Below are 21391 nucleotides of genomic sequence, written 5' to 3' on the forward strand. Positions count from 1 at the left end.
ACTGAAATGTTACGTTTATCCAGTTATGTTATATGGCTCAGAATGTTGGACAATATCTAGTAACATGAGGGAATGAATTGAAGCAGCAGAGATATGGTGTTTGAGGAGGATGCAAAGAATATCATGGACGAAACGAATATCTAACGAGGATGTCATGAACACAGCAAACAGAAAGAGAGGAATATAATGTATGAGATCATGAAAAGGCAACTTAACTTCATTGGACATGTGATTAGGAAAGAGGAGTTAGAATGCATGGTAATTATGGGAAAGATTGAAGGGAAGAAAGCAAGAGGAAGACGAAGACAAATGATGATGGAGACAGCAGCCAGAGCACTGGAAATGAATACCAATGAATTGATCCATTTGACCCGAAACAGGAGTGTGGGCTATGGCAGTCAAAGCTCAAACTGGGCAAGGCACCTGATGATGATGATGATGATGCCCTTCGCTCTCCACGAAGCATTGGAGAACTGCCTTCTTGGCCGCTGGATCTCACTGTTGATTTCATCCACTCAGTCCACCGAAGCTGACTTCATATGACAGGATGGACTTGTCCCTATTTCACCAGAGCATGAGGCCAACCGGATACCCCACCTGGTTTAGCCCGCCTGTCGAAGCGGTGTACTGGGACGTGGCTGCAGTTGCATATAAACAGCTACTTGGAGCAACAGGTGAAAGCTGAGTGAGCAGTGGGGACCAAAGGTGAGTGAGCTGCTCCAGAATGGACATGACAAGCCACTTCACCAGAGGAGCTACCTCTCTCTGGAGACCCCACAGAGGGCAACATACACTGGATGAATTACTCTGATAACTATTAGGAACTAATACACAATTTTATAGTACTATGGTCGGATTGGTAGTGTTCTAATTTGTCCTGTATTTCACTTAAAATACATAATTTCTCAGTTAAACTGTAGTTATTCTTTTTCATACCTTTTTAACTATTTCCAGGAAATTTTGGCTAATTGTGACAGCCGCTTAACTGGGCCAAAATGTGCTAATCCCAATGTGTCCCAATTAATTAGAATCCACTGTACTTTATAAAAATCTGCTAACTTCTTCATTATATCGAAGGAGTCAGACTTAAGCAGCAGAAAACGCTGAGCCAGTGGACTTGGTCTGAGCACAGATGGAAGTGGTGGTTGTGGAGTGCAGTGGTACCATGGTGAGTTAAGAAATCGTTTCCATACTATCTGTGGTAGTTTCATACTTAGAAACTTTACATACTCCTACTACTACTACTCCTACTACTACTACTACTACAACAACAACAACAGCAGCTCATGGCGAACTTCGAGCTCTATGACAACCTACCCATGTTCACCACTAAAATCGAGGCGAAAAGACTGCAACTAGCAGGGCAATGTCTATGCCACCCCAAGCTGCCTGCCAGCCTAGTCATCATATGGGAGCCCAAGCATGGGAGGATGAACCCTGGGCGCCTTCCCAAGACTATGGTCAACACGCTCCTGGAAGGCAGATGCGCGGCTAATGTAGATGAACTGAACACACTGATGAGGGAGAGGGAGAAGTGGAGAGTCCATCATCGTGCCCGACGTCGGCCCCTGAGGCCTGAGTTGACATAGTAGTAGCAGTTACATGCACAAAGGCAGTTCAATTGGAAGTCTTCTCCTACATGGCCTGGAGTTAACTCCAATTAATAGTATGATCTTCACATTATGCCTATCAGTTCTGAGCCTTGATATTCAAAAGAATTTAATCTAATTATGAAATAACACGCACATTTTTTTTCCAGTAGGTGGAGAACAAGAGGTTGCACAGAAGCTTCATTACCCAAAACATCTAGATATAGGTCCTCATTTATTTCTTGATCTCTTTCAGTTTTCCAAACACGAATAGTTGAGTAGCGTGAGTTATTAGTGATGACATTTGGAAGTCTTGAATCTAATTTGCCATGTTAACCCTGCTTCATGCTGGGCATTATTCTTCAACTAATATGTCAATGTTGCCACTTAAACTTTAGATAAAATAATTACCACCCTCATACATACCAGACAACACCAACAGAGGGGTCCTTAAAAGCAGCTTGATATATGATGCACCTGGAACTGTAAGATCTTCCTCTTTTTCCTCTTCTTCTGCATTTAATTCCATCTCATCATCCATTTCATAATCATCTTTTCTCTCTGGCCGTACCTAAATAGTAAATAGAACAGTACATACTAGTCAACTTTTCACCAATTTTCAAAAGATAATTTAGCCAAATAAAGGTCTAGTGTTTGAAGGTGATAGCTATGGCTCAGTTGAAAGCACTCTGGTGCGCATCAAAAGTTTCCTGATTGAAAACATACTCCAGACATTTGAACCAGCAAAAACATAAGCTGATATTCTAGGACAGTATTAAAGATGTGCTGCACTGCAGGAGGTGCTGTCTGACAGATGATATAAAACTGCTGAATGTGGATGCTTAAGATCCAAAGTTATTGATTTGAAGGACAGCAGTGAGGTTATTTCCATTGGTCTGGTCAATATTTAATCAGAATTCAACATTTCTAAAATAGATTTTATACTTGTCAGGATCACAGTGCTGCAGATAGTAGCTTTCCACATTAACAGCCATGCTTACACTCCTAAAGTATTTCATTTGCTAAAGCATGTTACGACAACATGGAAGCCAGCTTTTCTTCATCTTGCAACTTGACCAAAAATGGCCCTTTTCTGTTTCACTTTATGTCTGTGATTGCCATAGAGTATCAAGGAAATGCAAGAGGTACTACAGAATTCCTCTAGAAATGGAAACCATGAGAAGTGGGGTTAGAGATTGTAAAATTCCTGTAGAAGACTGTCAGATTTCCTTCACCGTAAGTGTAGTTACTTTTTGAAAGTATATAAATGCCCTTGAGTCCTTCGGGTGATTGTTTGCAATAGTCAGTATATAAATATAAATTCTCTCCTTCTCCTCAATAGCCACACTAATCACCTGACTCGTGCTTGTCTTCTCACTATTAGTGCCATATTCTTTATCTTTAATATGGCAAACAAGCTAAAGCCAAAAGTGGGAGTTGATAGTGGGGAATAAAATTTACACTGACGTTGTCCCATGGCTTATAAGCTTAATTTAGTCTAAACTTCCATTCTAGAAAAAGTAAGTTGTAGGTACAGGATGTCTCTTGCCACTGTGGAGGTTTACAAGGACATAAAAAGAATTACAGACTTCAATTTCTGAGGAAACTTGGAATCAAATTTTTAAATTGGTCAACACTTCATCGTTATGTACTCATCACTCTCTCCTTCAATTTAAAGTGGTCCATAGGACCCATATGACTAAGGATAAGTTGTCTCGTTTTTATTTAGATATATCCCCATATTGTGATAAATGTAATAATGGAGAAGCTTCACTCATTCATATGTTTTGGACATGTCCGAGTCTTAGAAAATATTAGCAAGAAGTATTTCAAACCTTTTCGATACTTTTTAAAGTAAATTTCAAGCCTAATCCTTTGACTGCTTTATTTGGTATTGTTGGAGGGAAGGATATTTTGGAGCCATCTGATTTGCACATTTTGGCTTTTATGTCTCTTATAGCCAGAAGGACGCTTTTGCTTAAATGGAAAGATGTGGCCTCTCCTATTCACACCCAATGGTTACATGATGTGATGTCATGTTTAAATTTAGAGAAGATTCGATGTTCAATCTCTGAATCTAATCAAGACCTTCAAACATTGTGGGGACCTTTTCTGAATTATTTTCAAAATCTTTTATTTGCTGTTAAAGCACAGATGATAACTAACAATCTTTTTTCTTTTTTTTCTACTAATCAGCTTTGGTCTTGGTAGTGGGTTAGACTTTTTTATATAATAAAATTATTATTTTTTAATGTTACGAACTAATTGACTTGTACGAATCTAGGGTAAGGAGTCTTTATATGCAATTTAGTTTGATGTATTGACATATATTTTTTCCTGTACTCTGTATATATATTAATAAAAATATTGGAAAGAGGAAGAGGAAAGGACAGTGGATAATAGGAAAAAGGGAAAGAGAAGGACACGAGAGAGAGGTGATGTGCAGGTGAGAAGGGGTAGGAGGGGAGCCAGGATGGGGAATAGAAAAAGAGATTACTAAAAATCAAAGATATCAATGTTCACGCCATCAAGTTGGAGGTACCCAGACAAAATACAAGGTGTTGCTCCTCAAACTTCTTTCTTTGCTGCATTCCAGTACCATCATTGCCCTGTTAAGACGTGAATTTCTAATCTACCAACTTCGAGCAAAATATCTTTGCAATGAAGCTAGGAAAGTCTTTACAAACAGTGACTACAATAATGATGACCTTGCTTAAATACTTAAACAAAAGCTTAAGCAACTAATTTTCAAGTTACTCAAATTCCACCAGTTTAAGCATTAATATCAATTAATGCTTAAACTGATGTTAATGCTTAAATTGATAGAGTCTAAGCAACTTGGAAAATTGCTACTTAGGCTTTTGTTTAAGTGTTTTAATGTTTGGTAGATCAACAAAATGCCACTTTATATCTGTGACTGCATCTCATCCATTACTGCTGCGATATTAGCATGTTGCTATGGCTAACAAACAGAATAATCAGGGGATACATAGGAAAAAAAAAACTCAGATCAATATCTGTGAGCTCCAGGAGTCCTATTAGTGAAGACGTGGCATCAGGAAAAGTAAAATGAGGATGAAGAAGATAATAATAAAACAGGATTTAGAAATGGATAATCAAAATTGAGGTTATACCTTTACACTGAACTACACAATAAAAGAAAGAAGCTTCATCTGAGAAAAGCTTTTTGCTGTTCTGTGCAATTATAAGGCTATGAAACAGATTAAAAATAAATCCAAGAGCGATCGAACTTTCCTCCCAAAATTTTTAAAACTCCATGATATTCCAAAGCAAGCTATGAAGTTCCTATATTATATTCTATGGATTGGATTTATAATTACTGACAACACTGTTTAAAAAAATGCACAGCATTTCTGGAATTGAAATTATTACCACGTGTACCATGGAAAAGGGAAAAGCTCGTCTTGCACACTGTTCATACAGTCAATTCATTACAGTGCACTGAGGGACTACAAGGTGAAACAATTACGGAATGCAGAAAAAAGTGCTGCGTAGGTAGATAATATGATACAAAATCAAATGAGACAGATTGCGAGGTTGAGTCCATCTTAACAAACTAGGGGAACCATTCCGCACTCTTATCCAAGCTTTAAGGTTTTGTATCTTCTTGAGAGGGGGGCGGAGGGGTGGGGGGCATGGGAAAGAGGGGGTTTTGGGGTTAGTGTTGGGGTTGGGAGGGTGGGAGGGTGAGGGGAGGATGTCCAGGGTGGGTGGATTCTTCGATTATACTGGTTCCATTACTGAAGTAGTGAGAATAGAAAGTACATGGAGGGGAGACTGGTTTCCGTGACGTGCTCAGCTGTACCCACAACTTTGGAGTTTCTTGTAGTCATGGGCAGAGCAGTTGTGATGCACCTGGATAGGATGTTTTCTGTGGTGCATCGATAAAAATTAAGTGCCAAAGAGGACATGTAAAATTTCTTCAGTGTTCTGAGAAAGTAGAGATATTGGTGTCTATGTGGTTGGACCGGGCTATTGATGATGTTCATTCCTAGGAACTTAAAGCTCTCAACCTCGACGCTGTTGATGTATCTAGGAGCATGTCATTTCCTGAAATCAATGACCAGTTCTTTTCTTTTTCTATCATTGAAGGAAAGATTGTTGTCAAGACACCATGTAACCAAATTTCATGTAATCTCCTTCCTGTACTGCGGCTTATCATATTTTGAGGTTCACACACTATGGTGGCATCACTTACAAGTTTGGAGATGGAGTTTGTACAGCATCAGGCCACACAGTCACGAGTATACAGGGAGTAGATTAGGGGGCTGAGGAAGCAACCTTCACGGTACCAGTACTGAGAATAATCATTACAGAGGTGTTACTGCCCATACTTACTGATTAGCCCTATTAGTAGTAGTCGTGCAATCACTCAAGTCAAGTATGGTGGAGATGCTGTTCATGTTCACCTCCTTCGGTACGCTGGTGTTAGTGCATCTCCCCTTCCAACTGATTGTAGTCTGTTGGGCAGGGAATCAAAAATCCAGTGGCAAAGGGAGGTATTGAATCTCAAATCTTGATGTTTGGTGATGAGTTTGCTTGGAATAATAGTATTGAAGATGGAGCTGTAGTAAACAAACAATAGCCTAATCTAGGTGTCTTTACCATCTAGATGCTCCAGAGATGAATACAATGCCAGAGAGAAGGCATCTCCTGTTTACCTGTTTTGGCAGCAGGTGAATACAATGGGTTAACTTTGTTTGGGAGGCTGGAGAAAATGTGTTCAATGGTCAGCCTCTTGAAGCATTTTATGATAGTGGATGTCACAGCCACTAGGTGGTAGTCATCAAAGCAGATTACCTTATTATCCTTCGGTATCAGATTGACAGTGGTCTTCTTATCACAGGTGGGGACCTCAGATTGAAGCATGTGAAGGTTAACAGTGTCTGCAAGTATCTCTAACACCTGATCGACACAGGATCTAAGAACAGAGCCAGGGTCACCATCTGAGCCAGATGCTTTCCAAGGGTTCACTCTCTGGAAGACCAATCTTACAATAACAACAATCTTATGTCCACAAAAATCTACTATTTAGCTGGTCTAAACGTAAACCAATAACCAGCAGTTACCGTGCCTGTGAGGAAGTGCATATGATGTCAGTTGCTCCCCCTATACCCATCTACCTCAGAAGGAATTTGTATTTGTTACAGGTTAGCAAACTTCAGAATCAGATTCAGATTTAATATCACTGACATGTGTCATGAAAATTGTTAACTTTACGGCAGCAGTACAATAAAATACATGATAAATGTAGAGAAAAAATTGAGTTACATTAAGTATATATATGTTTATTAAATAGTTAAGTTAAAGTAAGTAATGCAAAGTGACAGAAATAAAAAAGTAGTGAGGAAATTATTTAGTGACTTTTTCAGGCTGGCCTGGTTAAAATCCCCAAAATTTACTTGGGCAATTAGATGAGTATGCTGTTGCTGAAGATGTGTAACCCTGAGAATTGGACTAACAATCCAGTGACCATAATTCAAATCCCACCATGTAAGAATGAACTTCATACTGTCCAGTAGTTATTAACTTGCTGTTTAGTGATTTGCTCACTGACACCCAGCAGTGAGGCACTGGGTCAAGAGGTTACTAATCACAGCACTTGCTGTCCTTGTCACGTATCACTTCAGCTCGCTTGCAGTGGCTAGCATGTAGCCACTTATTTTTGCTTCTACCTTCACTGCCAAGTTGGTAATTAACAGCACTTAATAGGGACCTTCCCATCGAGCTGCCAGTGGATCCTTATGTGGTTTCTTTATCAGGACCCACTCACCAGGAATCAGGGTATATCCTCCTTCTGTGGAATGTTCCGAAGCAGCAGAAACCTGTTGAGAAGCAGACTGGACAGCTTGGTTTAATTTCACACAACAGTCAACTAAACCACCTGCCATAATGTGTATATCAGCCTCTCAGAGTTTGAGGGCTCCCAGCAGTGACACAGGACACCCTATTACCATCTTGAATGGATTCTTGATTACCTGACTGGCAGACCACAGTACGTGTGCTTGCAACACTGTGTGTCTGACAGAGTGATTAGCAGCACTGGGGCTCCACAGGGGACTGTCTTGTTTCCCTTTCTCTTCACCATTTACACCTCAGACTTCAACTACTGCACAGAGTCTTCCCATCTTCAGAAGTTTTCGGATGACTCTGCCATAGTTGGATACGTCAGCGAGGGAGATGAGGCTAGTACAGGGCTACGGTAGGAAACTTTGTCACATGGTGTGAGCAGAATTATCTGCAGCTTAATGTGAAAAAGACTAAGGAGCTGGTGGTAGACCTGAGGAGGGCTAAGGCACCGGTGACCCCTGTTTCCATCCAGGGGGTCAATGTGGACATGGTGGAGGATTACAAATACCTGGGGATACGAATTGACAATAAACTGGACTGGTCAAAGAACACTGAGGCTGTCTACAAGAAGGGTCAGAGCCGTCTCTATTTCCTGAGGAGACTGAGGTCCTTTAACATCTGTCGGCGATGCTGAGGATATTCTACAAGTCTGTGGTGGTCAGTGCGATCATGTTTGCTGTTGTGTGCTGGGGCAGCAGGCTGAGGGTAGCAGACACCAACAGAATCAACAAACTCATTCATAAGGCCAATGATGTTGAGGGGATGGAACTGGACTCTCTGACGGTGGTGTCTGAAAAGAGGATGCTGTCCAAGTTACATGCCATCTTGGACAATGTCTCCAATCCACTACTTAATGGACTGGTTGGGCACAGGAGCACATTCAGCCAGAGACTCATTCCACCGAGATGCAACACTGAGCGTCATAGGAAGTCATTCCTGCCTGTGGCCATCAAACTTTACAACTTCTCCCTTGGAGGGTCAGACACCCTGAGCCAATAGGCTGGTCCTGGACTTATTTCCTGGCATAATTTACATATTACTATTTAATTATTTATGGTGCAACTGTAACGAAAACCAATTTTCCTCGGGATCAATAAAGTATGACTATGACTGTGAATGGACTTCATTTCAGTTTTCTTGTTTGGGGTTACTCTGATGCTACACAAGACCAAAGGAAGAGCCACAGGCCGTGGTAAACCTTCCTCACAATACTTCAGTCATTGATAATGGTTCCATTTATTTGTTCGACTTGTCCTGATGACACTGGGTGATGTGAACAATGAAAACACCAATCAAATGTTCATTTGTTGACATAATTCCTAACAAACATTTCCAGTAAGATGTGTTCCTAGGGCAGAGTCAATGTGACATGGCATCCCTATCTAAGGATATAGTCCTTAATCAGAATTTTTACTGTGTGTGTAGCTGTAGCTTCCACCCATCTTGAAACTTGTCCATTATTACCAGTGCGTCTGAGTATCCTTAACACTTTAATATATAAATGTAGTCCACATGTAAATGTAAAAATGGACCAGGTGGGCCAGGAGCACTTAATGTGGTAGCTTTTCTGCTGCTCCAAGATTTGTTTTCTGGGAAGTCATACATCTTTTAAAAGTTTGTCAGCTTATACCCTAGTTTTGGATTCCTTAAGTTCTTGTACTAGTTGGTCATTCTTGATTGGAGTTCCCACAGTCACAAGAAATTCTCTTAGTCTCAACCACTGTGAGAATCTATTGATCATCTTTTGCGTTTCAATGTTTCCTAAGGAGTGTATCTGCAGTGCCAGATAAGGAAGCAATATAGTTGGAGCTACTAATCTATGACTAGAGTCGTATCTCCATACTCCATCACTGTTTGAAATCCCACTGCTCTCCATCCAGAACCACTTTGTATGGCTAGTGCATTGAGCTTGCATCTCTCGAATATATTGTATGTTCATCTGTGATACAGAGTTCAACTTTGTTTCCAAAATTTCAGTTGTCGGGTTCACTACAGATGTTCTCAGTACTTATTTTATTACTTTTGCTCCTTCCCATGCTGCCCTCTTTGCAATTTTTTTAGATTATGAAGACACGTAGTCCCCTTTTATTGTCATTTAGTAACGCATGCATTAAGAAATGATACATTACTTCCTCCGGTGTGATATCACAAAAACACAGGACAAACCAAGACTGAAAAAACTGACAAAACCACATAATTATACAAATAGTTACAAACAGTGTAACAATACCATAACTTGATGAAGGAAGTCCGTGAGCACAGTAAAGTTCAAAGTTTCTCAAATGTCCCACATCTCACACAGACGGGAGAAGGAAGGAAGAAAAACTCTCCCTGCCATGTCGACCACAATCCGACTCTGAGTCATCCGAAAACTTTGAGCGCTGATCAGCTCTCCGAACACCGAGTACTGAGCAGCATCTCTGCCGAATGATTCGACCTCCTTTTCAGTTGCCAAAAGCAGGCAAGGCCGGGGATTTTGAGGCCTACCCTCCGAAAGATTCCTGACCACACAGTAATGACAGCAGCAAATAGGCGTTTCAGAAATTTCACCAGATGTTCCTCTGTGCTTTCATGTCCATTCTCCATCAAATCAGAATTGTCCACGGCCCCTATTTAACAGATACAACATCATTTTTCACCGGAGAGCTTTGCACGTGCAGCGCGCTGCCATCTTCTCCTCCCGCCTTCTATCCTTGAATGCATTTTCACAGCTTTCCATTTAAATATAGCAACTTCTGATGGCAGTTATATGACATCCATAAGTTCTTGTACTAGTTGGCCATTCTTGATTGGGGTTCCTACAGACATAAGAAATCCTCTTTGTCTCTACAAGTTTCCAAAATCATAAACAACTTCAAAAGCATATCGAGAATCAATGTAGATGTTAGCTGATCTTCCTTCTGCCAAGTTACAGACTTCAATCAGAGCTTTAGGTTCTGCCTATTTCAGAGATACCAGGAGCTATGCTTCCTGATGCCGGCACGCCAGTTCCAGAAACGATGGCCCATCCAGCCAAACAAGTTCCTCCCTTAATCATTGACAAGCCATCAGTGTACAGCATCAGATATGGGTTCTATGAAGGCACTTCTTTGTAATAGTTTGCTCTTCAAGTCATGCTATTGTTCTTGCACAGTCATAGTCATCATAGTCTTCCATGTCCGTTGGTAACAATATAACTGGATTCACTGGACCCACTCGCTGAATGATGATATTAGGTGCATGACATACAGTAGACCACTTGGACCATCGAGCAGCTGTTACCTGACAGGCCCTATTCTTAGTCAACAAAGTGTGTACTGAATGTCCATGTTGAACATTTTGAACTTGATCAAGCAGATAGGTTCCCTGCATTGCAAACATATACCCCATACTAATGGTACATTACCCAACTCAGCAGAGTAATAAACAACAGGACACTGTATGTCTACATCTTCTTGAACTGTCAGCAGAATCAGGTTTATTATCACCAGCATGTGACGTGAAATTTGTCAACTTCGCAGCAGTAGTTCAATGTAATACATAATATTGAAGGAAAAAACCTAAAATAGTAATAAATAAGTAAATCAATTACAGTATATGTATATTGAATAGATTAAAAATTGTGCAAAAAACAGGAATAATAGAAACAGGTTCCCCCGCCATCCGAAGGTAGAGCGTTCCTATGAAACGGTTCGTAAGCCGAAATATCATAAAGTGAAGAAGCAATTACCATTTATTTATATGGGAAAATTTTGTGAGCGTTCGCAGACCCAAAAATAATCTACCAAAACATGCCTAATAACACATTAAACCTAAAATAACAGTAACATATAGTAAAAGTAGGAATGATATGATAAATACACAGCCTAAAGTAGAATTACTTTTCCACAATCATTACTGCACTGTTCTCCGCAGCGAAAATCTCATGCAAGCGCCGTCGGCAGAAAATCTCACGCAAGCGCTGTTGGCAAAAACACAGAGCAAGTGTTCTCCAGTAACCTTTAAGCTATGAAGCTGCCAAATCATACCAAACAACACGTAAAAATATACAGCCGATATAAAGTAGAAATAATGTATGTACAATGTGGTATCACTTACCGGAACTGGTTCAGCGCCGAGCACACTGACGGTGGTGTTAGGCTGAGTCGTCACAGTTGGGGTGGTGCAGTGGCCCCCACCTTCCAGGTCGCCGAGCGATACACTGCCGCAAAGCATACAGGGGTACAGCGGTAGCCGGGACACATCCAGCACATCTTTAAGAAAAAAGCCGTAATAAACATGCTAATAAACTAGGTGCCACCCGGCACGTAATTGTTGGCCCAGATCAGTGCTGATTTCCGATTGCACCGTCTCTGATCTGGGCCGACAATTACGTGTCAGGCGGCACCTAATTAATTAGCTTGTTTATTTCGGCTTTTTTCTTAAAGATGTGCTGGGTGCCTCCCGGCTACCGCTGCATTCTTCGCGAATCGGTATCTGTCCGCAGCTGGGTGTTGGGGTGGTGGGACACTGGGGTGTCATCGCGTTGTCTGTTTCCATTAGAGCAGGCGGCTCATCTTCTCCTATGACTGCCCACCTCGATGTCAAAGGTCGAGGTTCGTCGTCTGCTGTGGCTGATGTGGAAGGCTTGTTTGACTGCTGAGCCTCACGCATTTTTCTATCATACAATTCTTTGTAAGCACACAAACCATCCTGCAAATATCCCCTAAACCTACATACCCTTTCAAGATTAAAATTGTACTTTATCATTGCAGCAAAAATCTTGGGCAGTTGCTTCACGTTCATTTCGCTAATGAATTCGGTTTCAATTGTTATCCTTTCTTCTTCCAATTGCATCAGCTCTTCATCTACCAGTTCTTGGTCATAGGATGCCAAAACCTCTTCAACATCCTCTTCGTCAGCTTCCACAAGTCAAACTCACTTTGTCCTTACTTCGTTCACCACGATCGAAACGCTTAATTATGTCTAGTTTTACGCTAGGTGTAACACCTTTATGAGCTCTTTCAGGCTCTTCCGATACCTTAGAACTCATCTTGCAAACAGCTCCTCACAGGCACGTGTTTAAGTGATGCCAGCTAGAATGCAGTTCCGAATCCGGGGGAGAGCGGCTGCTCGGGACGCGCGCTGTTTTTTTCGTAACAGTGAAAACACCTTCTGAAAGTGAAAACAGGGTACTAATGTAGGTCTTTCATAACAGTGAGGTTTTGTAAAGCGAACGTTCGAAAAGCAGGGGACACCTGTATTAAAAAAGTGAGGTACTGTCCAAGGGTTCAATGTCCATTTAGGAATCGGATGACAGAGGGGAAGAAGCTGTTGCTGAATGGCTGAGTGTGTGCCTCCAGGCTTCTGTACCTCTTTCCTGATGGTAACAGTGAGAAAAGGGCATGCCCTGAGTGCTGGGGGTCCTTAATAATGGACGCTGCCTTTCTGAGAGACCACTCCGTGAAGATGTCCTGGGTACTTTGTAGGCTTGCACCCAAGCTGAAGCCGATTAGATTTACAACCCTCTGCAGCTTCTTTCAGTACTGTGCAGTAGCACCCCCTGCCATACCAGACAGTGATGTAGCCTGTCAGAACGCTCTCCATAGTACATCTATATAAGTTTTTGAGTGTATTTGTTGACATACCAAATTTCTTCAAACTCCTAATGAAGTATAGCCATCTTGCCTTCGTTATAACTGCATCGATATGTTGGGACTAGGTTAGATCCTCAGAGATCTTGACACCTAGAAAACTGAAACTGTTCACTCTCTCCATTTCTAACCCCTCAATGAGGATTGGTATGTGTTCCTTCGTCCTACCCTTCCTGAAGTCCACAATCAGCTCTTTTGTCTTACTGACGTTGAGTGCCAGGTTGTTGCTGCGACACCACTGCACTAGTTGGCATATCGCGCTCCTGTATGCCCTCTTGTCACCTCCTGATATTCTACCATCAATGGTTGTATCACCAGCAAATTTATAGATGGTGTTTGAGCAATGCTTAACCACACACCCGAGGTGCACCCGTGTTGATAGTCAACGAGGAGGAGATGTTATCACCAATCCGCACAGATTGTGGTCTCCTGGTTAAGGAAGTCGAGGATCCAATTGCAGAGGGAGGTACAGAGGCCCAAGTTCTGCAACTTCTCAATCAGGAATGTGGGAATCATGGTATTAAATGCTGAGCTATGACATCCTGACATAGGTGTTTGTGTTGTCTCAGTGGTCTAAAGCCGTGTGAAGAGTCATTGAGATTGCATCTGCCGTTGACCTATCGTGCCGATAGGAAAACTGCAATGAGTCCAGGTCCTTGTTGAAGCAGGAGTTCAGTCTAGTCATGACCAACCTCTCAAAGCATTTCATCACTGCAGATTTGAGTGCTACTGGGCGATTGTCATTAAGGGAGCTCACATGTACCCATGTTTCTCGTTGACATAGAGAAATTTGTTTACCTGTATCCGGGATTCTAAAGCAGGTGCAGTATACAACACTGTCTTTAAAGTTAGAAAAGCTTTCAGTTGTTCTTCATGAAGAGTTACAGAGTCATAGTCATACTTTATTAATCCCGGGGGAAATTGGTTTTCGTTACAGTTGCTCCGTAAATAATAAATAGCAATAGAACCATAAATAGTTAAATAGTAATATGTAAATTATGCTAGTAAATTATGAAATAAGTCCAGGAGTCATCTGAGCACTTTGCTGTCCTTCAACAGATTGTTGACTTCAGCATATAAAGTTGCACAAATTCAGAAAAGACTGGAGTTTGTGAACTATTGTAAAAAGGCTTTGCTGACTTAACGGCTTTTGCACGATCCTCAGCGATTTTTTCAACTTACCTTTGGAAGTTGTCTGTCCCAAGTAAATTACTACTTGTTGCAATTGTGCCTTTTCTAGATCTGCTTTGTGACCCTTGCAAGTGTAACGCACTGTAATGGCTTCTCTGTAATGTTCACTGCTGAGGTAACTGTTTCTCTGTAACAGCAATGTTTGTGTTATGGCTGGAGATAACAAGACTTTGGTGTGCATGTTAGCCAATCAGGATTTTGTTGCTCTGTCTTGTGAATCTGGAAGTAGATTTTTCACGGGCTTTTGCCGGGGAGAGATGAGGAGAGAAGATGAGAATGGAGAGATTTGGTAGACCACTGGATGGGGTGGACTCGGAGCAAGGGTCTGAACGGCAGCGACGATCAGAGGAGGTTAATGGTGAACGATTGACTTAGCAGTGAGCTCTAACTTTGCCCAACAGACTGGTTAATAAGATTGGGACTTTTTTTTCTTTTGTTTCTCTACTAACCATATAGTCAAAGAAAGAATTATAAAGCTTAATCATTTAATTGCATATAGCATACTGTTTGTTATTTCAGGGTACTGATTTGTAACAGGGGACACATCATGCAGCATCCACCCAAAACGAAATTTCTTAAGTTTAGCCAGGCTGGGGGCTATCACCCCCTACATTAAGCCACTAGCCGAAGCAAGAGTTACACAAGATAGATAATCGAGCAAATTAAGCACATCACATTCATGCTGGTCTGCAGCTTCGGATGCAATCAGGACATCATCCACATATTGTACGATAGTTGAATCAATCACTGGTAAATCCCTTAGATGTCGTCTCAATGCCATTTAATAGACAGTGGATTGTTATGAAGCCTTTATGCTGCCTCATCCACTGGTATTATTGACCATCAACTGAAAGCCAACCACAGTTGACATTCAGGCGGCAGTGATATTGAACAGAATCCACTGGCCAGATGAATAACTGTAAACCACTTGTGTGATCATTTCAAGACTTTGAAAATAGTTCATGGGCCTGTCACTAAATGGGGCAGCTTGTCAATATATTAATTAGCAATGGTTTCATCTTCAGTCCTATGCGTCTTCACTGTTTTGGTCTATTTGGAGCAAGCTGTGACATAGCTTATTGTTTCATCACTGACATCCTTACGTGAGTCACCAGGGGCCACTGTAAGGTCCATGTCATGTCCATCCTGCAAGTTCCTGGAGTTCAGATGGTGTAGCTTTCTCAGAGGACTGTCCAATGGAGGCTGTAATTCCTCAGAATTTCGATGGTTTCCTGTCTCCAGGGGTTGTTCAACCTAGGCAATGTTCAGCAGAGCTGAGTTCAGAAGTAAGGTCACTGGCAGTGTTACTGGAAGCTTCGGTAAAGATATCACTAGAAGTGTCAGTAACAGGACTGCCCAGTTGAAGTCCAAGCTCAGTTTCCCCATATAGTTTCAGTTTGCATCTGAGCTCCGTACAACGCACTTCGATTGATTTACAATTATAATGTTGCTTTTTCACTCATTTGGTTAATGCAGAGATTTGATTAAACTTTTTACTCTCAATCATGCTGCTTTTGTAGTTTATTGCAAGTTTCACATTTCTTTCACAATCAATTAATATAAGTCTTTACTCACTTCATTAACCTTTTCATTTGCTTGCACATTCGATCAAACTGACCATGTGGTCAGTTTAATCTCCAGTAGCCCTTCCAGGTTTTTCCTATCCTTCAGGCATTTTCTGGATTTTAATCAACATGGTTGGTATATTTTGTCTGGACTTCATCCATTAATTTTATCAAACTGAGATGCTTTATTCAGGTAAGAGCTCTTAGTAAGTTTCATGACTTTGGTCATTGCTTAATTTGTATGCACATTTTATTACTTTGTCTACGAAGTTGCAACCATTGGGTCATCCTGCAACTAACAGACTGCTCCACAACCAATGGGTTGCCCTGCCACTGAAATATTAATGGATTACACAACAGATATTTTTAATAGGTACCAAATGGATTGATATGCAACTGAAATGGATTGTTCTGCAAATTATATTTTTACAAATGTTTTTATTAATAGCAACATAGTAGTTTTCTCACTCCTAATTTCGATCTAATAATATACTGAAGCCAAAACTAAGTTTTCTCTCAGATGAAATGAAACAGAGGAAGTTCTTATCCCTTGTTGCACATTAAAAATTTCTTCCACTCTGTCTGCAATGTTCCAAGTCCTTAAAACTTCACAATCATGTTCACCAACTATGCCAATTGCTGGATCCTGATGTTTTTGATCCAAGATTCTCTCTGAAACCAGGAAAGAGGCAAAAAACTTGTTGCTTCACAATCTTTTCAAATGTTAACACAAAATAGAAAATCTAATGGGAGGTAACAGGAGCTGAGGCCAGCAGCAGAAGAGAGAGCGACAAAGAAAAAAAAATGATGGCACTGGCCTCATGGTCAGCTCTTTTATACAGGTTTCCCCCACTATCCGAAAGTAGGGCGTTCCTATGAAACCTTTCGTAAGCCAAAATGGCGTAAAGCGAAGAAGCAATTACCATTAATTTATGTGGGAAAAATTTTTGAGTGTTCCCACACCCAAAAAATAACCTACCAAATCATACCAAATAGCACATAAAACCTAAAATAACACAAACATATAGTAAAAGCAGGAATGATATGATAAATACACCGCCTATATAAAGTAGAAATAATGTATGAACAGTGTAGTTTCACTTACCAGAATTGGCAAGTTTTAGCCAAAAACAGATTTGTAGAAAAAAAAATCGGTACGTACACACGTGCAAATACAGGCATGTGCACATACCTGCCTGCGCAAGGCTTCGCAGTAATGGTAGTCTTTCTCGGGGTAAACACAAATTTAAAGTGGGCCCTGCCGCCATTTCTCGGACCCTACTTCACAGAGAAGTAAGTTCCTGGGGAAGGAGCTTGGTGGCACTGCTCGGGGTGCGTGCTGCCTCTATAACGGCTTGCTGCAAAACAAATGCTGAACGCTATTTTCACTTTTCGTAAAAGCAAAAATCCTCGTTCAGTTAGCGAAAACGGGTACTAATGTAGGTCTTTTGTAAAAGTGAAGTGGCTTAAAGCGAACGTTCGTAAAGCAGGGGGATCACCTGTACTACATACTGTAGATGAGAAAAATTCCATTCAAATTTGCACATCAAGAGTCAGCCAGTCAGAAAGTTCTTAACCAAATAATGTAGCACCAAGAGAAGCTTCTAAAATCATACAAATGTAACCATTGGGGGACACACTGAACAACCACAGATACACACTGTGTCCATCAGGAAACATGCTAATCACTATTTGCATATAAAAACTACTTAAAATAGAAGTAGATAATTATTTGTTAAACTGCAAAGAAAATATCAATTAAGCAGTTGGATCCAAGACATCATAAAAAACCATCTGACTTAGTGGTGGATGTTCTTGCAATAGCCCAAATCCCTTTGACTTCTTAGTGGCATGGCAAACCATTCAGCTGGCAAGGGCAATTAGAATAAGCAATAAATCCTGATCTTGTCAGGGAAACTCAAGATGCTTAAAATGAATTTAAAATACAATCTCACAGCCATGATCTACAAACCCCATTTCCAGAAAAGTTGGGACATTTTCCAAAATATATCCAAGAGACTCATTCCACCGAGATACAGCACAGAGCATCATAGGAAGTCATTCCTGTCTGTGGCCATCAAACTTTACAACTCCTCCCTTGGAGAGTCAGACACCCTGAGCCAATAGGCTGGTCCTGGACTTATTTCATAATTTACTGGCATAATTTACATAGTACAATTTAACTATTTATGGTTCTATTACTATTTATGGTGCAACTGTAACGAAAACCAATTTCCCCCGGGATCAATAAAGTATGACTATGACTAAAATGCAATAAAAACAAAAATCTGTGATATGTTAATTCACGTGAACCTTTATTTAACTGACAAAAGTACAAAGAAAAGATTTTCAATAGTTTTACTGACCAACTTAATTGTATTTTGTAAACATACATAAATTTAGAATTTGATGGCTGCAACACACTCAACAAAAGTTGGGACAGAGTTAAAATAAGATTGAAAAGTGCACAGAATATCCAAGTATCAGTTCAAAAAGAACATTTCTCAACGCAAGATTGCAGAGAACTTAGGTCTTTCAACATCTACTGTACATAATATTGTGAAAAGATTCACAGAATTCAGAGATATCTCAGTGCGTAAAGGGCAAGGTCGGAAACCACTGTTGAATGCGCGTGATCTTCGAGCCCTCAGGTGGCACTGCCTAAGAAACCAACATGCTACTGTGACAATTATAGCCACCTGGGCTCGGGAGTACTTTGGAAAACCATTGTCACTCAACACAGTCCGTCGCTGCATCCAGAAATGCAACTTGAAACTGTATTACGCAAGAAGGAAGCCATACATCAACTCTATGCAGAAACGCCGGCGAGTCCTCTGGGCCCGAGCTCATCTCAGATGGACCGAAAGACTGTGGAACCGTGTGCTATGGTCAGATGAGTCCACATTTCAGCTAGTTTTCGGAAAAAACGAGCGTCGATTTCTCCGTGCCAAAGATGAAAACGACCATCCAGATTGTTATCAGCGAAAGGTGCAAAAGCCAGCATCTGTGATGGTATGGGGGTGCATCAGTGCCCACGGCATGGGTGAGTTACATGTACATGAAGGTACCATTGACTCTGAGGCGTATATTAGGATTTTAGAGAGACATATGTTGCCATCAAGGCGATGTCTCTTCCCAAGACGCCAATGCTTATTTCAGCAGGACAATGCCAGACCACATTCTGCACAGGCTACAACAGTGTGGCTTTGTAGACACAGTGTGTGTGCTTGACTGGCCTGCTGCCAGTCCAGATCTATCTCCTGTTGAAAATGTATGGCTCATCATGAAGAGGAGATTCAGACAACGGAGACCACGGACTATTGAGCAGCTGAAGTCTTATATCAAGCAAGAATGGACAAAATTTCCAATTGCAAATCTACTACAATTAGTATCCTCAGTTCCAAAATGATTAAAAAGTGTTATTAAAAGGAAAGGTGATGTAACACAATGGTAAACATGCCTCTGTCCCAACTTTTGTTGAGTGTGTTGCAGCCATCAAAGTCTAAATTTGTGTATGTTGACAAAATACAATTAAGTTGGTCAATAAAACTATTGAAAATCTTTTCTTTGTACTTTTGTCAGTTAAATAAAGGTTCACGTGAATTAGCATATCACAGATTTTTGTTTTTATTGCATTTTGGAAAATATCCCAACTTTTCTGGAAATGGGGTTTGTAGATGAGGGATTAAGGTTAATCTTATACTCCCTCGACTAAAGTGATGTATCATGCTCCTATTCCTGTTCTGTTTGCTAGGAATTTGAAGGTGCATTAGACTAAGTGTATGCTAACTTCACCAACTCTTTATGCGTTCTCAAATTGTCATTAGCCTTAGGAAACATCTCCCTCGTAACAATCATTTCCACATGAACCTTATGTCATCCTAGTCTGAAAATCACTGTTGACATTACTAGTATTTCACGATACTCTCTCATCCATTATTTAATTGGATTTATCCATATAAATTAGATATGATTAAAAATCAACAGGGATAATGTTATATTTATGGATTAAGTATCCAGTTGATAGTATTTGCTATAATTCTTTTTTTAAGCTTATAAAATCTAAGTAAGTGACCTTGTGCAATAAGGCCTAAAGACAAAAGACTTGGTCACTTTTATAATCGCGATATAATTGCAATAATCTAAAAAAGAGATACATCAATTTGCTTTCAGTAAATGAAATGCCTATGCCCTCAAGAAGGGCCAAGAGTATAAAAATGATCTTACAGTTCTATAACAAATTATTCACACTAATCATGTAGCAACTAATTAAGCACCAAAAATTTAACATGTTCTTGACAAATGGATTAATCTTACTCTAATAAGTATCTAACAGCACACTAAAAACCTTTTAAGAAATCTTTGGCTATAAAACGGGGCTATCCTTCCTTAAATGTAATTTTTACATGATTCAACTATTAACCGAAGCGATACGGATCACCCAGCAATGCGAACAAAAATTCTTATCAGTACAGAATTCTTGCCGATATTACTTAAGCGCCAGAAGTCATTCTGTTCTTCAGTAGGAGTGGCACAAGAAAAAGGGGAGTGAAATTGAAATATACAACAATGACTGAGGAGGAGAGCGATGGAAAGGGTGAATAGTAGAGGGGTAACAACCAAAATCTGGGATGTTGCTGGGAAAGGTAAGGGGCGGGGGGTTAGAAAAGAAAAAATATATCAACATTAATAGAGAATGACAGTGTGTTAGCAGTAAGTACAGAGTGAACTGGAAGAGCAGAAAAGATGTGTCATCATTAAGTGGTGAGTTACAGATCATGACCTGAAAATGGATGGAAAGAGGAAAGTATACAAATTTGAAAGCAGTGGTAGAAAAATAGGATCATACTGATTAGGTGTAGAGACCAATAAAAATGTGTTCCATCTGCAACATGCAGGGAAAATAAATGGATCAATGAAGCCCAATGCCTGTGCTAATTATCCATAAGTGGCTTTGTGCACTCTTCTTCAATGGAAAAACATATCCCAATAGATTAGATGACACAAATTTGGCCAGAATTTACAACACTAACAATGCATTGCATAGGCAAAGGAGCTTAATCTGATCTTAACTAGACCTTAATTCCTACATTACTCATCCTAATGCAAAAATTCCCTTTCTCCACTTATCACCTTCACCCAACTTCGCTACTGCCTAGAAAAATTAGGCCTAAATACAATGCAATTCGTCAACCCGTGACCAATTTGTGTGTGCCAGAGCTACTGGCGAGAGGTCACCCTGCTACATCATTCATTGTTCAAAGAGGGAAGGGGCACCAGAGGAAAGAATCATACTTCAAGAGATCAGGGTCAAAACAAATGGCAAAATCTCAAAGCCAATCATAGCATTAATCTTCTTCTTGCATCATATACAGGTTCTGAGCGAGAAAAGGATTGCTTATCAATGTATTGAAAATCTCTCATTCTCCATATTGATGATTCAGCAGAAAAATAATAGTATTGAAACAAAGCATTTATCATAATGAATCCTTGTTTTATAGATCAATTTGAACATAGAACAGTACAGCACAGTATAGGCCCTTCGGCCCACAATGTTGTGCCA

At 40.4% G+C, this 21391-nt stretch overlaps 1 protein-coding gene across 6 annotated transcripts in view; it reads right to left on the bottom strand.

The window, feature by feature from the left end:
* Positions 1–21391, bottom strand: part of focad (focadhesin) — a 245615-nt gene that overhangs the window by 83155 nt on the left and 141069 nt on the right. For all 6 annotated transcript variants that reach the window (XM_072281789.1, XM_072281784.1, XM_072281787.1 and 3 more), the window contains one exon: positions 2016–2160. In XM_072281789.1, the coding sequence (XP_072137890.1) occupies positions 2016–2160 (145 nt within the window). The remainder of the gene's footprint in view (positions 1–2015; positions 2161–21391) is intronic.

Source organism: Mobula birostris, chromosome 17, assembly GCF_030028105.1.
Source record: "Mobula birostris isolate sMobBir1 chromosome 17, sMobBir1.hap1, whole genome shotgun sequence".
NCBI lineage: Eukaryota > Metazoa > Chordata > Chondrichthyes > Myliobatiformes > Myliobatidae > Mobula > Mobula birostris.